General features: G+C 52.3%; 1 protein-coding gene across 1 annotated transcript in view; it reads right to left on the minus strand.

Annotated features, from left to right (window-relative positions):
* Nucleotides 1-2,145: 2,145 nt before the first annotated feature.
* Nucleotides 2,146-22,087, minus strand: part of LOC119104742 (Ig-like and fibronectin type-III domain-containing protein 1) — a gene marked incomplete in the record, with an annotated part of 92,914 nt that continues 72,972 nt past the window's right edge. The window contains 11 exon segments of the mRNA XM_037228461.1: nucleotides 2,146-2,256; nucleotides 4,787-4,968; nucleotides 5,918-6,041; nucleotides 6,417-6,539; nucleotides 11,009-11,102; nucleotides 12,608-12,706; nucleotides 13,609-13,738; nucleotides 15,571-15,709; nucleotides 17,880-17,942; nucleotides 18,896-19,159; nucleotides 20,293-20,463. Of these exon segments, the coding sequence (XP_037084356.1) occupies nucleotides 2,146-2,256; nucleotides 4,787-4,968; nucleotides 5,918-6,041; nucleotides 6,417-6,539; nucleotides 11,009-11,102; nucleotides 12,608-12,706; nucleotides 13,609-13,738; nucleotides 15,571-15,709; nucleotides 17,880-17,942; nucleotides 18,896-19,159; nucleotides 20,293-20,463 (1,500 nt within the window).

The raw sequence follows: 22,087 nt of genomic DNA on the forward strand, positions 1-22,087 counted from the left end.
AAAAATTCAGCATCTTTACAGCCGCCCTTACGCATGTTCTACCCTCTGTGTTACCTATCCTCATCGTGTATCCACGTTTCACGTGCACAACGCGCGACAATAACATCCCCTAAAAATCGCGCTCCTTACCGCGTCCCTCCTCGAAGCAGTCAACGATGTCCTTCGCGTAGCTAAGTGTGCACTCCTCGGTGCCGTCCACGGGCTTACCGCGGCACCAGTGCAGGCAGCGGCTGGGCACGATTTTGTCCGCGCAGCAGCGGCGATGGTCAGAGCCATCTATCGGATAAATGTATAGACGCTAGTCATTTGTCGCCGACGCCGACGTTGACATGGTCGGCCTCGATGGTGAGAGAAGTCCGAAACAAAACGTACGGCTAACGATGTCAGGAGCGTCGGCACGGGGGATCGTTGTTGTTGTTGATTGGAGTTTTAGGGCGCCGATCTTATTATTAATGTTATTATCTTATCCAAATTAGGGGATCGTTGACGTGGCCAACACCGGCAACACTACAACAATCGACGGCATCGTCAGTGGCAGCATCTGTCAAGATTGCCAGCAGACAGAACCACAGAGCCAACAGAGCAGTGCAATCGCGGTACGAACCGAGCGCGAACTGGATGAATTCACCATAATCTGGTGTGGATTAAGTTAAAACCGAAGGTGATACAGCGTCGCACATCGTTACCGACGTTGATCATCGGGTGTCTCAGCTAGAGCTCACCCGGCGTGTTCACTTGGCGTGACCAAAAATGACCCAAGTGCACCCGAGGTGATCATACGGCAAACCACTGTGATCACTTCGACTCACATGCATTAGGTTGATTTAACGTGACCCAGGTTGACATTACGTGACTCGGACATACCTAAAGGGACTTCTGATGTATGCAAGAAATGTCTTAAGCTTCCGATTTTTGGTACCACGAATTTAGAGTTCTAACGATGACATTAGTCGTGCTTCAAGATACTTAGCAAGTATTGGTAAAGTAACATGATCACGCAAGCATTGGCTCTGTCGTTGGTTATATTAACAATAAAGCCCATACTTGCTTCATAACGTCGCTTTAACCAGTACCTTCTAGCAAAGAAAACGTCAATGTTGTCAGTACAAGAACTATAAGCTCTTAACGCTGACCCACCCCACCTGATCTCTCACACTGCCCCAACTGATTTCTCATCCCGCCCCACCGATCTTTCATCCCTCCCCATCCGATCTGTCATCGAGCCCCACGCGATCTCTCATCTCGCCCCGTCCGATCTTTCATCCCAACATACCAGCAGCGCAGGTCATGAGCTTGCCCAGCTCCGCTGCGCACTCTGGGACGGCCAGCACGGCGTCCAGGTCGACGTCAAACGCGCATGCGCGCTGACACGGCCTGCTGACGTTGAGCCGTCGGCAGCACTCGGTCACGCCCAGGTCGTACAGCCGCGGCGCCTCCTGCGGCCAGCGGCAGCCAGGTCAGAGGAGGTCACGCTGGGGTCATTACAGACGACAGCCGGATCAGGGCAGGTCACACCGATGTCATGCGAGGCTTTTGGTTTGAGTCTGGAGTCGGGGACGGTCGTGATTTCTCTGGTATTGCGCTCGAATAATTATTTACTTGAGCTATAGCATGTCAGAGCTATCATCCCTTCTTCCCTTCTTTGCACTCGCAGTCTAGAGCATTATTAGCGAAATCCAAAAGCGGTCTGCACACAACGAACTAGCTATATATGCAGCCTCCCAGATCTCACACATGGTTTAAACGCAGTGTTGAGCTGCGCCGCCTGGGAAACCACAGGCATGGGGTTCGATTCCCTGCAGTACCCGCTCTCCCCGTCAGAAAGAGGGGAAAGCGACACCATGAAGCCTGAGAAGCTGAGTGCGTCGCAAGGCCCCAATGACGGCAGCCTGTTTTCACAGCCATCTATCGTCTTCTCAGTTCCACTCTTTTTCATCTTTACCTTGTGGCTCCCATTTCTCCACTCCGCCTTCCGATTTTTTCTATATGCCTTACATGTACCATGACCACCTTCCTATCTTCCTCTTCCCCCTCCTCACCACCTGCCTGTCTCAGTGCCTCCCATACTTGCTGCCATCCACCTTAACCCCTCCCCACCCACCTCCATCCCCACTCAACCCTTCCTCACCTGCTGTCTCTTGAGCGTCAACGTGTTTGGTCATGGAGGCCGAACACGTTCTCCGCGTGACAGAAGAACTGACCAAAGTTCTCCTCCGCCACCTCCCTGATCTTCAGCTCCATGGTGTACTCTCCTTCCTGGGAACAGCAGAGTCAGTCACATCACCGGTGGCTGAGTCGTCAGTCAGCGCTTAGAGCGCAGAGTCATGGGCAGGGTCCGCAAGGGAGGGGTTGGGGGGGGGGGGGGGCGCTGAGCAGTGAAAATGACGGAACCTTTCCCTAAAATGCGCAAACAAATGGGTTTCTCTCCCTATCTGGACCCCCCTCCCAATGAATATAAAACTACAGCCCTGCCGCAAGTCATGGTCTTTAATTCAATCCAACACTCCAGGAATATGGTCTCACGGTTTTTAGGTCACAATTCCTAGGTCTATCACTGGACTTACACTTGAGTCTATTGAAACGGTTTATCTTAAGGTCATCACATATTCTCGACTATTCCAAAACTGTACGAGGACTCGTGGTAACACTCTGCATCATCCCCATCTCCTCCACTTTCTAAAACGTTAAGTTACAGCAAGTCATTTGCCGCCTTTGCCAGATCATTCCGAATTGTGTTAAGGACGTGCGTCGTCACGCCCCATGTTCCGAGGCTCAGGTGACTACATTAGCCTCATCAGCGCTCGGAGGCCATGGCGCGACCGAGATTCGAACCCGGGTACCCCACGTGAAAGCCTTAGGTGCTAGCCGCCCGGGCATTACCTCCCCATACCATTCCAGTTCTGCAGTGGATTCGCACGTCGTGCGTACAAGACATACCCTCCGTCCCTGCCGTACTCCTCCCACCCCCCCCCCCCCCCCCTCTCCACACTCCGGCCTGATTCCGCACTTCGGTCGTAGTGACCACAATCGGCTGGCTCAAAGGCACGCAACCAGAAGTTTTCTCAGGGAGGAGCCAATTGCCAAATTTTTCGTATTTAAACAGATATCTTACACAGTTGACCAATCTAGTGGAAAGCGTTTGTCTTCGTGAGAGGTCACGCCCCCCCCCCCGCCGGCCCTCCTGGTGGCACCCAACTTGGCTACCTACCTGCTGTTTGTTAGCTCTCTGAGCTCAAGTCTCCAGAGCTCCCCATTGAACCATGTATGTCTGGTGTCTGTCGTTTCCTTTCTGTTCCTGTGCTCTCTTTCCATGAAATTTTCCAACTTGTCGGCATAATTCTTTAAATTCCCCTCGTTCGTGTAAATGTATTTTTGCACTCAAAGAAAGCGAGCTGGTTTTTTTCACGCGAGCTGGTTTTTCACGTATATATATATATATATATATATATATATATATATATATATATATATATATACTTAACATCCATTTCCAAAGGACTTATGCCACACGCATGATTACGTTTGAGCTTCCAGCTAAGCATGAGCGTCGTCGCCACACAAGGAGCACGCAGGCCTCATTCAGCGCCGATATGTTTGGGGCAATACCAAAGCAAATGTATTATGCATCCGCTGTGCATCAGGGGAAAGCGCCATTGATCTTATTCCAACGCTTGATCTGCTCAAGTCAGATTCAGAATGGTATCCGTTTAACCTTAAACAACAGCCAGCAACAACGGACTCAGCTTTCAGGGACTATCCCGATGAATGTTTCAACAATGATTTTAAGGCTGCTGGATCGCTTTTATTAAATAGCAGCGGACAAACTAACTCTTAAATGACTTCCAATGGCCCGAAGAGGAGGTCCAGAAAGCTCCATATCTGCATACACAGATTTGGAAACTTTTGTTTGACATTTCTGCTGGCCTGCTCTGATTGCAAAGTTTTTATTAGGCAACTTTGCCGGTAGATCCCAATGTAGGACTCTTAGCCTCACTCAACATACAATCGCACCCGAAACTTTACCTTCCGAGCAACGGATCCGACGCGAAAAATGCAGGACGTGAGATCCCACAGCCCATTTAGTAGACCTCGGGGCGTTCTGAAAACCTCCCGACATTGCAACAGTTGCTCAATGACAGTCATGCGTCTCAACTAAACCCTATCGGCATGATTCGGTTTGGAAGATCACCCAAGGCCTGCCATGACCTTAGGTTTTGACCTGGCCGGACCAAATACCGACTGATCCTAGCCTGCAGTTCCAGCATAATCCACAATCCTCACCTGACCTGACCTTGACATGGTGAGTCAGGTGTCAAATGTCATTGATATGTCATGTCAGGTCATCCTCACATGGCCAATTTCACTCCTGTTATAACATTTTCACAGGCCTAACCTGACTTCAAATCTCGACCTGGCGGCTGGCCGGGCCTGTGTGCAGTCCTGACCTGACCCACGACCTTGAACTAGATCCACGGCGGTGGACTAGACCCACTACTTTGACTAGACCAACGACCTTTGACTAGGCCTACATCCTTGGACTAGACTCACAACCTTGGAATAGACTCACGACCATGGACTAGACGCTTGAATTTGTCCTGACCCATGACATTAATCTGAACCTAGTTCCATAAACGAAAATAAAAAACTACGCATTTCTTACTTCTGTCGCGTGGACTCATCCATCAAAAGCCGCGGTCATCATGCCAACGCATTATGCCCATCAATGACTTAAGAATCGAGAGATCAGGAAAGGACGGCTGCCACCGGGCCTGACCCCGGCCCTGACCTTGCGGCCGCGCTGTGTGATGACCTCGAAGTTGCCTCCGTCGATGACCACCTCTCGTTTGGCGGCGGGTTGGCGCCAAAACACCATCTGGGGCTCGGGGCTGGCGTCCACTCTACAGCGGAGGGTCACCGAGCTGCCCTCCGGTGCCGTGAACTCGGGCCGCGAGGTCACGATCGGACGGCCTGAGGTCAAGGGTACAGGGGTCATTGTTATGAACTCAAAGCACGCGGTCACGATCGGACGACCCGGGATCACAGGGGCAGGGGTCACTATGGTGGACTAAAAAACACGAAGCCATGATCGGATTACTTCAAGTTACGAGGACAGGGGTCATCGTTGTTGACTCACAGCCAGGTCACCATCAGATGACCTGAGATTACGGGAAATGGGTCAATGGAACGGGCTAGACACCTGGGATTTTCAACAAGAGGTGACGATCTGAGGACCTGAGGTCAAAATGCAGAGGTCACTGTGACGGCCAAGTGTCACAAACAAAAGGAGATGACGATCACATGTACCCAGGTCTTCGTGATGATCTCATCGTCGTGAAAACAAAGGAGGCCACGATCGGACGAATCGAGGTCACGGGACAGGGGTCACCGACGCAGTCTACAAAGCTGTGACCACAGGCTGGGAGGACATGATGGAACGACTTAAGGCCACAGTGGTTGGGTCACTGGTGGTGAGGATTAGAGTCCCAGTTGGGGTTACTAAGGCGATGGGCCATCGAGTACACTACGGCAGCGGCACCATACCGCCAAAACGCGACGGAACAGTGTCACTCCCTCACAAAAATTACCGGATGACGTCACTGGCATTATTCAAACTGCAGTAGAAAAGCCTATGAATTGGCAAGCGCCGTACGATCAAGATCGACAGAAATAGGAAGTAAGTCGTAACATAAAAGAACTACCAGAGTAATAACGTAACTGTCTTAAATAACGTCTCGACCTCACCAGCAATGATCATGTAGCATCAATGCAACAGGAATTCTGTCAGGAATCCCAACATGCATTTAGGACCCATATCATAGAAATGACATCATCTGAACAGATCCGACCATCTGACCACCCGCACAGCCACTTAAACACACACACACACACACACACACGTCATAATGACATCACTTACGGCTGATGACGATATGCCGGGTTGACTGCATGGGCGTGCCATACCCGTTGTCGGCGTAGCACGTAACCTGGGTCATGTCACGGCTCACGTTCCGAATCGACGTCACCAGGTGGCGGGTGCGCTCCTGACCAATCAGAACATGCGACGTCACAGCATGCATAGACCCCGGACAGGTATGACGAGTATCCTACTGAACCCGGCAGTATGTCACCGCAGTGCTTACGGGCTCGTAAACAAACTGGTCATTGAGACAAAAGGGGAAGCTTTACGCTGTCCGAAAGGGTCCGGCGACGGCTCATGTTAGCGCACACGGCGTCTCACGTGAGGTTTTTGTACATGCTTATGACCGACCACCAATGAAACTCAAAGTACAACTACTTGCTCTTAGAAGCCAGTAAATACCGTCAAGGACCCATTCTTTTAACGCGAGCTTCGTTGCATCGCGTGGAACAAACGGCCCAAAAATTGTCTCGGGGCAGGTCCAAACCGCCACTCTTACCTCATGCACATGTCGTCCGTTAATGTACAGCGCCACCGTCGGCTCCGGCGAGGCCATGGCGATGCAGAGGACGGTCATGCTGCCGCCCTCCTTCACCATGTCCGTCGGGTGGATGGTCGGCAGCTGTCGACAGGCGGCGTATGTGCGGTACGATATGCTGTACGCGGTGTTCGCTCACAGTTGGGGAGCAGCAGATGTGGGTACCAGCAGACTACAGTACCAGCAGAGCAGTACCAGCTGGTTGTCAAGGGCGCTGTATGATCGCGTAGTCGATGCGCCCTAAAGCCCAAATGACCGTGCGCCCTGCCGGTTATGTACCACCAGACGAGGAGTTCACATCGGAGCCTCGAAAACAAGCCGAAATGTACAACAAGCCTTCGACCAAAAGCCACCCATGGGAGGTAGGTTTTTGTCTTTCCTTGACTTAGGTTAGTGAGTCCACCCTGAAAAAAACATAGAACAAACCGCCACAAACACAAACTTAATGTGAAAAACACACATTATACAAACACATATGCATAATGTACAAACCGGTGCCGTCAGCCTTGACATCACCGCCCTGTCAAGCGCATCTTCAACGCTAGCATACCTGTGACTGTGGTCTATCTGGCAAATGCCTTTAAAAAAAAAACGAAGTGCACAAATCACATGCAGGCTTTGAGAAACGAGAGGGCGAGACGAGTTTTCGGTGCGACGAGGCGAGGCGAGAGCAAGAGACCTGTCCAGTATCGGTTCGATGAACATCTTGGAGACGCGCGCTTAAGTAGACTTGCCACGCCCTAATGAGCATGCGTTGCAGTGGCATGCTACGCTCTAAATCTTAGCACTGCCTCTCGCATCGAGCCTCTTTCAGCAAACCGTGACTGAACCGAGACCAAAATTAGCCCTTGAATTCATATAAGAAATTCGAAACCAGCCTTAAACACGATGACTAGTTTCAGGCCGACACACATGGCCAACCTGGCTTGTCACCAACATAGCATAACCTTGTAAAACTGAGAGCCGGGCCACATCCATCCTTCCTTCCAACGTTCGGACTTGCTCCAGCGCTTATGGCACACCCACGCCATATTTTCGAGAGCTGCTTTCGAGAGACATGATCTCTCCCGAACAGTAGTTACGGGCAATGCTGAGGCAAGTGGCAATTTGTGCATGTTGGGAAATGTGTTTGGGGAAAAACACCTGTCAGTCGTACGTGGCTTGGAGCCGAAAGCTCGTGGTACATTTTGGTTTTTATTTTAAGATTGATATTTGGCATGCAATTGATCATGCGTCCCTATTACAGCGTCTACAACCATGCCAGATTTCCTGCGAAAAACTGAACAGAAGCTTCAAGCACTCAACTAAATGTGATTCGTAGTCCTAATTGGACGTGCCACAGCAAAACCTTTCATCATGAGGCAAATCATCCGGATAACTTTTCATTTAGCCGTAGAGGAAGGCATAATTGGTCTTAGCTGTACCCAGTTTCACGTCAGTACACTTGTTGTATTGCGCTTAATTCAATTTGGCGCGAAGTGGATCGACTTCATATGATTTGAGCTTGGGGTAGGGGAAACGTTTTCCATCCGTGGAGGGGCATGTTGTTGAGTCTGGTACACAGACGATTGGTTACACCAAACGCCACTGAGGTCGACATGGTTCTCCATGGCTACAACAGGCAACAGCCATACGTGTCAGCCCAAGTTAGCTAGTAAAACCGGGGAGTAATTTGGCCAGCAGCTAAATTTCCTAATTTTGTCCCGTGCCGGTCGCAGACCTGGAACAAACGCGTCTTCTCATTGGCCCGCGGCCGCTACATTGACCAATAACAGGATGTTTTACAGCTGGATCGACCAATAAGAGAACATTTTACGGCCCGACCGACCAATGAAAGACATTTTACACCGTCCGCGCGCCGAAATGTCGCCTGATGCTGATCATACTGCACCGAAGCAGAAGTCGGAAGCGAACAACGTGTCGTCCCCGGTAGAGAATTGTAACCACACCGAAGCGTCCGCAGCAGAATTGCAGGAAGAGAGCGAAGGTCTAAATCCATATAACCACAACCTAATTCATCTAGCTCGCAATACAAGGAGCTGTATATAGCTAAACAAAACGTTCAAAAACCTAATGAATCCACTCCGCGCCCGTTGTTTCATTCTTTGCAAGCATCACTCACATCAGAAACCTGCAACTCATCACGCCACCTGTGATGAGTTATGGACAGCTGCTGCTTTCCATTGTCAGCGCTGTTGTTTTCTCCGCCGCCTCCGCTCTCTGACGGTCACCTGCGCCAGCCTCTGTAGCACTGCGCTCGGATGACTGTAGCACCACCGCCCTCGATTAAGCTCGACCGCGCCGGCCTCTGCAGCACTGCGCTAGGATGCTGTCGCACCACCGCTCTCTGTGAGGCTCGACCGCGCCGGCCTCTGTAGCGCTGCGCTCGGATGACTGCATCATAAAGCCTGGCTGGCCGCAGCTGCGGCTACGCCGAAGCTGGGGTCCCTCTCGCCGTCACACGCTTCGGCTGAGCGTTCTGCTGTCGGTCTCCTGCGCCCACCCCTCCGTTTCGTGGGGACGACCCACGAAACGGCATGGTATGTCACCGCAACATTGCTACCTGTCTGCATATTTTCCGTTCTCTTCTTAAAATACAAACTACAATTCAAAGCGGCACAACAATAAACACCAGTTCACGCGAGCAAACCAGTACGTCTCCATTATTTTCACTCTTGTTTGTTCTGTTTGCCATCCCCTCCCCTCCACCGTAACTCATTCACGCTATGTTCTTCTGCTTGCCTTGCCTTTCGTACCGTTGGGACGCTGGGCTGGCCAACGTGAAGCCATAAAGCGAGCAATCAGAAAACGACTCTCAGGCTCCGCCTAGTCACGCAACCGGCGGACGTGTTTACGCTCACCCAGCAGACTGGCTCACTTAACTGTTCCCAAGCCCGGCCGGAGAGCTCGTTCGTTTGGTTACTGCCACACTACACTACAAGCCTACCGCACAGAGGCGTCGGTAAATGGTTTGGCGGCTCTTGGCAAACTCAAACGACCACTCACAGGGGCGGAAGTTTCACGCAGCTGCAGAGAGCGCTGGGGCCAACACCGGGACCGAAACTATGTGGTCTCCACAACTTTCAGCGTCCTCCCAGAAACCGCTAGAATAACAGCCTCGGAGGAGGGGAAAGTTTTGTTGACGGCACGTGAGGGAAGCCGGTGAAGACGCCGACAGCCATCACCCGTGAAAGAAGCCGGTAGCGGCCACAGAAAACCACCACTCGGAAGCACAAAGCCGGGCAAGTGAAATTTGGTTTGGTCGGGTCAGAGTCTTTGGTTGGGTCAGGTCAAAGTGCTTTGGTTTGGTCAGGTCACAGTATTTTGGTTTGGCCAGGTCAGAGTACTTTGGTTTTTGGTCAGGTCAGAGAACTTCGGTTTGGTCGGATAAGAGCACTGTGGTTCGGTCAGGTCAGAGTGCTTTGGTTTGGTTCGGTCAAAGTACCTTGGTTTGGTCTGGTCAGAGTCTTTGGTTTGGTCAGGTCAGAGTCTTTGGTTTGGTCAGGTCAAAGCACTTTGGTTTGGCCGGGTCGGAGTACTTTGGTTGGTCAGGTCAAAGTACCTTGGTTTGGTCAGGTCAGAGTCTTCGGTTCGGTCGGGTCAGAGTCTTTGGTTTGGTCAGGTCAGAGCGCTTCGACTTGGTTAGGTCAGAGTCTTTAGTTTAGTCATGTCAAAGTCTTTGGTTCGGTCAGGTCAAAGTACTTTGGTTTGGTCAGGTCAGAGTCTTTGGTTTGGTCAGGTCAGAGTACTTTGGTTTGGTCAGGTTAGAGTCTTTGGTTTGGTCAGGTCAGAGTACTTTGGTTTGGTTAGGTTAGAGTACCATCTCCGCGGCCAAAATCTGAGGCTGGATTTACGGAGACGGAGAAGCTAAAAGAAGATGGCGATAATGCACCAACCCTGTGTTATCACAGACCCCCGGGGTTACCCTACACAGTGACGTCACCGATGATTGGCACGCTGACGTCACCGATGACCTGCGGAATCTGGGAACGCTACAGTCGTGACTTAAGGCAGTAGCATGCTTACGGCATGAATTGGAGCTGTGATGTCCGAAAAAAATGAATGTTGGTAAGGGGGTTGCATGACAAGGACAGCATCATGTCCGAAATTGTAATGTTTTTGCGCTAGGTCAGAAAGTCTGCATCTGGAATGAGAAAATCTTCACACAGACTTGGAATGATTTCCCTACGACTAAGGAAACCGCTCTTTGGACTGGCGGCGTCTCATTTGCAGAAGTGTCCAACTGAACTTAATAACGTATTATGCACACATCAGAAACACACGAAGTGCAGAAGCAGAACCATCACACGTAGCACGGGATAGCCTGTTGCTGACTGAACGCTCCAAAGACAACCTACAATCAAAACAACAACCGACAATCTACAATCGGCAATCTATATAACGGACGCCTCGTGCCTCGCGCGCTTCCACTGTCGAGATACCTGAGCCAGTCGCGTGCGCTGATTGCCACGTGCCTCCACACACGCGGGGTAAGCCTGTCTGGTCCACAGTTGAAATATCTGTGCCAGTCGCGTGCGCTGATTGCCACGTACCTCCACATACGCAGGGTAAGCCGGTCTGGTCCACAGCTGGAGTGTCTCGGAGGGCCGGCTTTCTCCCGTTCCACTCAGCGCCGTGATAAACACGCTGTGAGAGGCACAGAGCCGTCACATACCGTCACAAACATACCGTTACAAACATACCGTTACAAACATACCGTCACGGACATACCGTCACGGACATACCGTTACAAACATATCGTCACAAACATAGCGTCACGAGCATAGGTCACAAACATACCGTCACAAATATGGCGTCGCAAACATACTGTCGCGAACATACCGTCACAAACATAGTGCTACCAGCATACCGTCACACACATACCGTCACAAACATACCGTCGCGAACATACTGCTACAAACACAGATACGAGTAGAGGGATCCCTCTTGAGCCTGAATTTCTACTTTCTTTACCATAGATGGTTCCCAACAGAAAGTTGAAAATCGGCGTGGTGAGTACTCAGTGAGCATCGCGCCGCCGTATCACATACTCGGTGCGCCCCCCCCCCCCCCTCCCCTCCCCTACTTAAGACAGTTGTGGCTGCGTTCCCGGATAGGTGAAAGCACTAAATAACAAACCAAGCACAATTAACACAAATTCTAACAGACAGGGGCGCAGTCAGAAAAACACTCACTGCCGAACTGAAAGTGCAGTGTAACAGAACGCTCGCACTGTTACAAAGGGGTGAATACACAAACTTAAAAAGGTCACTGGAAGCGTGAACATAGAAAAACATGCCAGGCACTGGTCACTTCCAACCCAGACTGGTGGGTACGCTTTCAAGCGCAAACCATGTTAAAAACTGGTCGTCTACCTTAATCAAACATGAAAATCACACGTGCACTTCTGTACGGTTTTGGGGACAAAACGGTTTCAAACTGTATCCTTTATTAGCACATGATTCAGCGGATCCTCCGGGCTAAGATCGTTTAGAAGATTCTCCAAAAAAGTCACTCTCTTAACCACACAAACATAAACGTCATTACACAAAAGAATTTCAGCAAGCCCTCGATGCCTCGCGCAAACGATTTCATGGCGCAGTTTGACTCAGGACAGACAGCAACCATCAACTTCGAGCAGTAGCCTCCGATGCATCGCAGAACCAACCCGACTGGGGAGCGACCTTCGATACCACGGATAAATTAGCAGTTTCCAAGTTGCAAAGAACCAAATGAAGAGGAAGCGCACAAAAGCAGCATTGCGAGCAACGCCTCTCAACTGCGTAACTGCCCCCCCCCCCCCCCCCCTACGGTCTATAGATTATATTTTCTGTGCTGACTCTGGGTTATGCATGCGACCGTCGCCTGCCGTCGCCAACACACCGCGGCGACACGCATATTCACTCGGACACAGATGACTTGCAAGACAAAACGCATATTTTTAGCCGTGGTTGGTTCCGCCAGCACAGTGTACCCGGCAAATTTCACTCAAACTTCAGAACCTGGTGGAATCGACTTCTTTCACATGCAAAACTGAAGCAGCTGGTCGCGAAGTCGGATGCAGGAAGTCTAAAAAAGTGTTGGGAAGGGGGGAGGTATTGCTGCCGCCCGCAAGGCAGTGAGCAGCCTCTGCCGCTGCTGTGATGACGTACATGTACTGGGAGTTGGGCTGAAGCTCCTGCAGTCGGTGAGAGAGAGCGGCCGTTGTCACGTTGGTGAAGTCCGTGGCGTTCGGACCGCGGTACGAAATCCTGCGGCAAAGGTCACCGCAGAGGTCAAGGTCACCGCGGAGGTCAACGTCGCTGCAGGGTTCAAGGCCAAAAAGATTGGAACATGCCAATGCGGGAAAACGGCAGGTAACATGAACTGCAGCGTGAAATTTGGAGAAGGGAACAAATTCAAAAACAGGAAAAGGTAAATTCACGAACGTGGTGGGACACTCTCAGAAGCCCAGCAATTACGAGAAATGTTAAGTGAAAGCAGACTTGTTGTAAGTCAACAAAGAACTGTAACCTTAGCACGATGTGACTTAGCACTTAGCACTTGACACGATGTTCTACACTTTCGCGAAGCCAGCTATGCGATTCCAACACGAAAATGTTCGTCTTCGTACCACATCTGCCAGCGTCTCGCGTCAAGCAACACTCAGGACCATAAAATGAGCAATAAACACACAGTGGCATGCACGGAGGGCGGGGGGAGTTGGACGAGTACAGGTGAGGGGAAAGGTTGTCCAGACTAACAACTGGTGGTCCGTGGGAACAGGTCTGCCGTGATAAAAAAGCAAAACGCTTCTTTTTTATATCGTTGGCGTTGGCAATGCACGGCAGTTCTTGACCTCCCATACCAGCATCTGAACAGCCCGGTGGGGGGGGGGGGGGCAATGTTAGCGGGAATGAGCTAGAAACGCATGCTCAGCTACAGCGGTTGAGAACAATCACTGATTTATCATATATATATATATATATATATATATATATATATATATATATATCACGATATTGCTATGGCAACCTAGGCCCGCGCCGCCAGCCGTGGCATCGGCACCAGCTTTCCAAGGCAGAAGCTCCGCCGGATCCACCAATGAAAATTAGCATGTGGCGAATGCACCAATCGGAGCTCACTGGTAGCGGATGCACCAATCATGACTCACTTGTAGCGGATACGATCGGTCGGATGGGAGATGAGTGGCGGCGCCCAGCTGATGGTTAGCTCGGTCGCTGATAGGTCGGTTACGCTCAGACTGTGCGGGTGTGACGTCATCGCCTTCTGCATGACGTCATCTGTTGTCGGCAATGAAAAAAGAATGCAAAAATTTGATATCTCCGGCGTACACACGCGTACAAATAACTACGACAGTATATATGAGCAAAGACCAGTTAACAAAAGCAAAACGGCAACACAGAAAAGAAGAGAAAGAAAGACGCATATTTGCACATATCCTTGCGATATCCTATATCCTCCCTTTACCATATTCTTGCAAAGCCAACATAAATAACCAATGACAATATATTCATGCCCCGACAAGATATGTATCGTTTAGTCTCTCCTTGCACGCCTCACCCACCCTCACCAACGCACTACAGACTGGCCACAGCTCCAAATGACCGGTTACCCCTCCCCTTCCCCGCGCGACATCCCCCCGCCCCCCGTTCGATCCCAGCGGCTCTGGGTCGGATTAATTTAACGAGCGAGCGCCGCGCCGGAAACCGAGGCTCCACGGGGCGGAACAGCGCCGCAGGGCATCGGCAGGATTGGGGGGGGGGGGGGGGAGGCTGGGGAGGTCGAGAGACAAGAGATGCGCTTAGCCGGAGCTGGAACAGAGGGCCAGATTTCAAGCATGTCGTACGCAGAAAAGGCATTTGTGGTCTGCGATCAGGCCGCAGGCAAGTGCAGCCAATTTCCGTCCCGATATTGCAGAGGTTGAAAGCCGGTTCCTTTTTTGCTGCCAACAATTATTTCGCTATTGATGTAAAACAGGCGCGAGTTCAGGCCTGCAGGAGAACCGTCTCGATTTTCCACATTCGCCACGCATTGCCAGCAGCGGCTTTACTACACTCGCTGCGAACCGTGACCGTCGTTAGCACGCGCACGCCTCCGAATATGTGGGCGAAGTGGCTGGTGAATACCACGAAACGTGCCGGGTCATTAGCGTCGGGCCCTCTGCAACCAGCCGCGGTAACGTCGGGCCTTCCAAAGCCAGCTGTGGTAACGATATCCATCAACGGAGAAGCGGTGCCAGCGATTGCCACTTCGCGTGGTGGGAGGGCTTTATGGGAGCGTTTATGCCAGCGAGCATTTTATGACTCAAGTTTTACCTTTCAAGTCACGTCATTCACTCAGTGATACATTACAAGGCTGACGATAAGGGCGATTGCGTTTACATTTACGATTACAAAGCGATTACAATGCGTCCACATCACAATGAATCCCCCCCCCCCCCCCCCAGTGTCCATCAGTGGTTCCTCCCCTGTACTCAAGATTGATGCAACGCAGTGATTTGTTTCACTTTAGCCAGCGCCTTCTAATGACGGATAGTCGCAGCACGGAGACCTCGCCAGAGGTCTGGCACGACTGGACCAGACGCCTCCATGTCTGGCGCAGACGTGATATTATTGCCATCCCCGAACAAAAACCGACAATGCTGCTAGTGCAGTGCAGCAGAGAGTTGTTCGCAGATACCGCACATGCACTGTCACCGCGCCAGTGCACCGACCACAGCAGGGCTCCGATGGCGCTTGACGAAATCTGAACGTTGCAACCATACGGGCGATCGTGTGCACGACAAACATGTCACAAACACGACAAACAATTCACAAACATGACACACGATCTTTGCAACGACGTTTAGGATGCTGTTGGAATGCATGGAGACACATCCAACCTGCCCAATGTGCGCATTTGCAGCCAGCATCTCTAAACACGTATCAACCTAAACGATATTGATATTGACTCTCATGGTGGTGTTAACTCTCACAAGGCACTCACATTGCACGGCGTCTTTGACAGGAAACTCTCACAAGGCACTCACGTTGCGCGGCGTCTTTGACAGGGATTCTTACAAGGCACCCACATTGCGCGGTGCCGTCGACAATGACTCTCACAAGGGCCTCACCTTGCGCGGTGACATTAACTGTGATGACCGAGGTCGGCAGGGAGGTACCGTGGTCGTTCACCGACACCACTGTGAAGCCGTACACCTGGCCTTGGCTCAGGCCGCCCACCACGGCGAACTCCTTGGTCACGTTCAGCACCTGCCGGGCGCCATAATGACGTCACAAGATCACAGTTGTCCAGGTCAGCGCGACCTGCGGCGATGGGTTGAGCTGGGCGTGGTGGTGACGTCACAAGATCACAGTTGTCCAGGTCAGCGCGTCCTGCGGCTATGGGTTGAGCTGGGCGTGGTGGTGACGTCACAAGATCACAGTTGCCCAGGCCGGCGCGTTCTGCACCGATAGGCTGAGCGTTTCGCGCGCTTGCCCCGGAGCTGGACGTGGATGCGGCGCTGGGAAGCCGTAACGGGCGATCGAGCATGATCAGGAGGAACCGACCGCTTGACGATGGGTAGATTTAAAGAAAATAAGCCTGACATGCTCAGGAGAAACCGACTGCTTGACGATGAGCAGGTTAAAAGAAGACAAAAATCCTCGAAAATGGAAAGCGGCTCCACTACCTTCGAGAGTAAACCTAAAAAGGAACTTTGAGCACAAGGAGTCCACCCCACCCCGCAGTACATTTATTCACAGCGCCTAATCCAGCTCCAGCCATGAATATTACAAGCATCGCCGCACGCAATATACCCTACGGCTCCCCACTTCTGAAGTCGGCTGGCTGCTCATCACGGTCTGTGTGTAACGCTTCGGCATGATTGTGCTAATGGTCGCAGCGATAATTAAACCGCTGCATCACCCTAACGAGCGGCTGCCGCAGCTCCGCCTCTTCCACAGTGGTTCTTAGTAACGCTCCTCTGTCTGGTGTTACGCTGTCTAGCTCTTAGATAGCGTAACACCAGTGACATCGGTTAGATAGTGTAACCGGTAACACATGGTTTCAACTAACCTATGTGTCTCCGTCACCTCCAACTTGAATTGCAGACTCTGCTCCAAATATCCCGGACTTTAGTCGGTCCATTACCATTTCTGGTCATCCACTGCATCACCGCCGCTCTTTCACCTCCTGGCTTCCCTCTTGTCCATGCTTTCGATACTGTCACGTTTCAATTGCCGTATGTTTCTATTTAGCTTTGAACCGCTCTCACTTCAAAATCCAAACGTCACCCTAACCTTATGACGCTGCAGCGAAATATAGATTTGACATTAACACTAAAACATACGTAAATCTGGTATTTACGTCAAGTTGTTTGCTGACATTCAGCAAAAGCACCCTTTGTCGCTCTCTCCTAACGTCCCCGCCTCTATTCTACCCTGTCAATTCTGCCGTCCTCCTGTCTCTGCATCTCTCTTGATTCCCTTTACCACGGTCTCCTTCTCGCTACAGGTCTACCTTTCGTCTCCACTATCCCATTCTTTCTCCCTCTTCTCTTCACCCCATGTTTGGTTCGCCCTCCGCCCTTACTCTCGTCACCATCGTCATCTATGACTGCGCAACCATGGTTTTCTTAAGGTGGGGCAGGGGGGGGGGGTGCTGAACGCGATGAAAATGCATACCACACCGACTTTCAACTTTCGTTGAGCAGCCATCCGCGGTGAATAATTATAACTGCAGAGCTGAGAAGCGACGGGGGGGGGGGGGGCGGAGCGCTCCTCTACCCCCCCCCCCCCTTGGCCGTGCCGTTGGTTCACTAACTCGCCGCCCACGCAGCACGGAGGCTGCTGACCGAGCAGCGGCCGGCAAAAACACATCTTAACTGCGTCAGCCCACCTACCCGGTCACCGGTTCGTGAGCGAAAAACAGGACGCTGAAGATGACAGGAAATGACTCAAGATCAGCAGTTCGACGTGCGGCCCTCCGCGAGAGACAGAGGGGAGGGGAGGGGAGAGAGAGAGAGACAGGGGGAGGGGGAGGGAGGGCGAGCCTCTTGACAACCCGTAAGCCACACAAGTGATCAAAACGAGCCATCGAACCATCAGCAGCGGCGACACAACAGACCGCTGCTACAACGCAGTACTCGCCTCTCACAGCCACTCCACACGAGCTGCAACACAGGAGGCCGCGCCTGCGCTGCAGACTAAGCCCACACCGTCTCATTACCGGGACCATTACGCATCCTCGCACCGGCCGTCACCTGCCGCCTCATTCTATCACCGTTACCTGATCCCACCCACGCCCATTGCAACAGCTTCCGATTGAGTCTGCTTCCGCGTAGTCGTTACCCACGCGCTCGTTCCCAGCGCGTGGGTTCTCGGCAGGGCTCGCTAGCGGAACAGCTCTGCCTGACTCGGGTCGGGCCCACAGTGTCCTCACCTGATCCAGCTCCTCCATCCCCAGCGTGCTGCGTCTGATGGTGCCCACCGGACCGTACCGCACCTGACAACGGGCGAGACATTGGGTACCGCACCTGACAACCAGTGACACACGGAGTCGCACACCCGACAATGGGCGACACATGGGGTACCGCACCTGACAACGAGCGATACATGGGCCGTACCGCATCTGACAACGGGGGACACAAGGGTATCACACTTGGTAAGGAGCGACACATGGGACACCGTACCTGACAACCAGTGACACAAGGAGTTGCACACCTGACAACCAGCGACACATGACAAGCAGCGTATGAAGTCGCACACCTGACAACGAGCGACACACGACAACCGACACTTGGAGTCGCACACTTCGCAACGAGCGACACACAACAAGCGTCATATGGGGTCGCACACCTGACAAAAAGCGACACACAATGAGTGACACACGGAGTCGCATACCTGACAACGAGCGACACACGGCAAGTGACATATGGGGTCGCACACCTTCGCAACGAGTGACACATGGACTCACGAACATTACAACGAGCGGCACACGTCCAGCCAATGACAGTGGATAACACGCAGAGGTCATGAAGCGGTTGGTAGGTCATCGATTCGCGGAAGGTATTGTAACGTCTCGAAAGGTGAGTCGGGTCGGAGTATCAATGACACAGCACTGACACAGCTTTGCATTCTGCATTGATCTAAAACGTCGTTTGCTTTTTAGTGCGGGACGTAAGAGCGTCAAATCAACTGAGAAATAGACTTTTGTGGCGTAAGTTGTGACATGATCACACAAGAGCGGCGCATCGCGGATTGCGTTGATCTCTCTTCCGATACTCACCAGCTTCCTTTAAATCTCACAATGTACGCGCCAAGTGCCTCCAGAAAGGTGCCTTTTGATGCATGCCAATACCAGGACCATCCACCTTGTCTCCCCCCCCCCCCCACACACAAAAACAGCATAAAAACCGAAACCCGCGAAAAGTTTCCCGCGGCGGGAATCGAACGTACCTGAAAGCCGGTGACATTCTGCGCCTCCTCCTCCCAGATGAGCACCACGCTGCTGTTGGTCACGCCGCTGGCGTGCAGCGCCGTCACCGGCGGCGGCAGCAGGCCGGTGCCCTCCTCGAAGCACTGCCACAGGTTGCCGACGAACGGCAGGCAGTCGGCCTCGAGAGAGCTCTGGCCGCGGCAGGCGGGCAGGCAGGCGGAGGGGACGCCTCGCCGGCGGCAGCAGGGCGTGTGGTCCCGGCCGCCGGCCGAGCAGCGCATCAGCTGCCGGCGCCAGGTCACGGGTCAGGGGCGGCCGCTGAGGTCACGGGGTCGGGCGGGGCGGCCGCTGAGAACACAGGGTCAGGCGGGAGGCAGCTAGGGTCACGAGGGTCAACGAGGGCAACTCAGGTCGCGGGTGTCAAATAAGGCTGCGACTGAGGTCATGGGGTCAGGCGGCGCATTACATGTGGTTGCAGCGGTGAGGTGGGGTGATGCCGAGGTCACAGGGGTGCGACAGTGTAACAGCTGAGGTTACGGAGACCACACGGCGTCAAGTGGTATCCTGGGGGTCAGACAGAGTGTTGGCTGCTGTGAGAGAGGTCAGGGATCTGACCAGGCATCAGCAGGTCACAGTGGTCACGCAGTCAAATATGTAAGGTCACGGGAACCATGCGTTATAAGCATTTTCTTTCTCGGTCAAAGACAAGCTACGTGAGGGTCAAAGAAGACACGGAGCCAAACTGCCAGGTAAAACTGTTGACACTGTTAAATAAAGGTCAAGGGGTCACACGGACCAAATAGCTAAACAGCCGGACGCACAGACAGCAGATGGAAAGATCGCACGGATAATCTACAGTCTACACAGTTTCTCAACCACCTGAGCTGACCCAGTGCTAGCTGTCACACACAGGTCACGGACGGAAGATCGGCCGGGCTTAAATGTGATCACACAGCGCACGCCAAAATGAGACAGGTCCAAGCCGTCCCATAATACTACCCACGGCTGCCAGCTCCATGGTAACACAACACGGCAATCTCCTTCCACGGCCCAAAAAGCGTTACCAGTGCCGATGCTATCAGCAGCACCCATCAGCCCTTTTCGACATATTTTAAACACCACGGGCCCAAAGTGCACAGCGTTTCAAGAGCAATCCATGTCCGGCCCGGCCAGAGTAATGCCGATATGTAGTCGTTTAACATTGCGTTAGACACACAGCAAACAGTTTTTTCCTTCTAAAAAATCTCCTCTAGAGCGCAAATGAAAACGGATCAAGCTATCATGTTCTCATATTCTAAATATTTGTTTGTTATATTTTTTCATAACCTAAGTTCCTCGGACGCGTAGCTCCAGACGGCGAACGCGCCGCGCCACCTTGCGGCGCCTCCAACCGAAAAAACAGCCACCACACACGTACCTTGTGGTACTCCGGCGCGCAGATGTGAGCCAGCCCCCGCATGGTGGACATGCGGGCGTCGTAGTGGCACAGGGGCATGCAGGCCGGACTCATCTCCGCCCTCAGACAACACGAGCTAAGGCTGTAGGTGGACTGCTCCGCCTCCTCCTCGCGCTCCACTTCCGCCAGCGTCTGTTGAAACGATGCGGTCACAGAGAAGGCACAGCGGCAAGCAGATGACAGGGTGATGGTGAGGGTTGGGGTGGGCGCAGGGGCGCCACAGGGACACGGAGATGACGCAGGGGGTACGCAGGGACGGCACAGGTACATGGAAATGACGTCGCCGGGAGGGAGGGGGGGGGGGGGCACAGGGGTGGCACGGGACACCGAGATGACACGGGCGGGAGTGCGCAGGGGCAGGGAAATGCGGAGATGACGATGGGGGCAGGGCGACACAGGGCCGCGGAAATGAAACAGAGGGAGGGGGGGGGGGGGAGCGCGCAGGGGGCGGCACAGAGACACGGACGGTTTGATGCGATTATATAACGAACGTCATCCATGTCGGTGACCTTCCCAAAATGTCACAGAAGGTCAGAGTCGCGACAAGTCACTTTGTGAAGCCGACGTCGCATTACGCCTACTTAAGTTCTTTGCATCTTAAATCAAAATAATTGATAAAATAAACGTATCAATCGTGACTTGAATGACATTGGAGACCACCTTCACGTCAGGTCAATTCTTATCGATCGTACTCAAGTTGTATAAGCAAAACCTTACAGCGCATCATCACCATCGTGCAATGGAATCTTAAGTGCAAGGTTCTCCGCGGTCAAAGTCATGACAGATCAAGAAATGACATGAAGAATATCACATAACCCTTCGGAAACAATGGAAGCACACCCAACCTTGAGCCAACATTAATATGAATGCGTTTGGACAGCTTCCTGACAGGTTAACAGCAGGAGACTGCTCAAACAATGCTTATGATGAAGATAGTGGAATTGGCTACCGGCACGCTTTTGGAAATCCGCTCCGAGACGGGATGCAAAACGATTGAAAGCGTCTCCGAAGCGCAGAGGAACTGTGGGAAAACGCCCTCAGTCCCGAGGGATTCATTAAACGCATCATTCACCACAGACATCAGCATAAATGCCACACAAGTCCCATTACCACTCCAAATCTAGCATTACTGGGTCGCGATACGATAAACGTAATGATCCCGCGCTCTCCGTGAGCGACATTGACGGATCATCTTGATCGCATGACGTCGTTATGCGCCACCACGAGACCGCAGGCAAAGGGACATGGACAAAGGAACCTGGACAAAGGGACATGGACAAAGGGACATGAGCAAAATAGCGAAGACAAACGGACATGGACAGAGGGATGTGGACAAAGGGACATGGACACAGTGACATGGACGAGGGGACATGGACGGAGGGACGTGGACAAAGGGACATGAACACAGTGACATGAACGAAGGGACATGGATGGAGGGACGTGGACAAAGGGACGTGAACAAAGCGACAAGGACAGAGGGGCATGAGCAAAGGGACATGGACAAAGGTACATGGGCAAGGGGACATGGATAAAGGGACATGAGACCACACATACAAGAGTGCCGCCGTGTTTTCAGGCGAAGATGGGGATCAGCACATCAAACAGGCATTTTGCGTCGTTCCCTAAAAAAAAGAACACTGCCAGATAGTTGCTTTTGCCAACTTGTTTTCCCGCAATATATTTAGTCTTATCAGCAGGAACGGAAGAGCGCGCTGTCGTAATTGCCCTCGGCCCTGCGTTAGCGCTTCACATTAGC

Source organism: Pollicipes pollicipes, unplaced genomic scaffold (assembly GCF_011947565.3).
Source record: "Pollicipes pollicipes isolate AB1234 unplaced genomic scaffold, Ppol_2.1 Scaffold_6052;HRSCAF=7182_pilon_pilon_pilon, whole genome shotgun sequence".
NCBI lineage: Eukaryota > Metazoa > Arthropoda > Thecostraca > Pollicipedomorpha > Pollicipedidae > Pollicipes > Pollicipes pollicipes.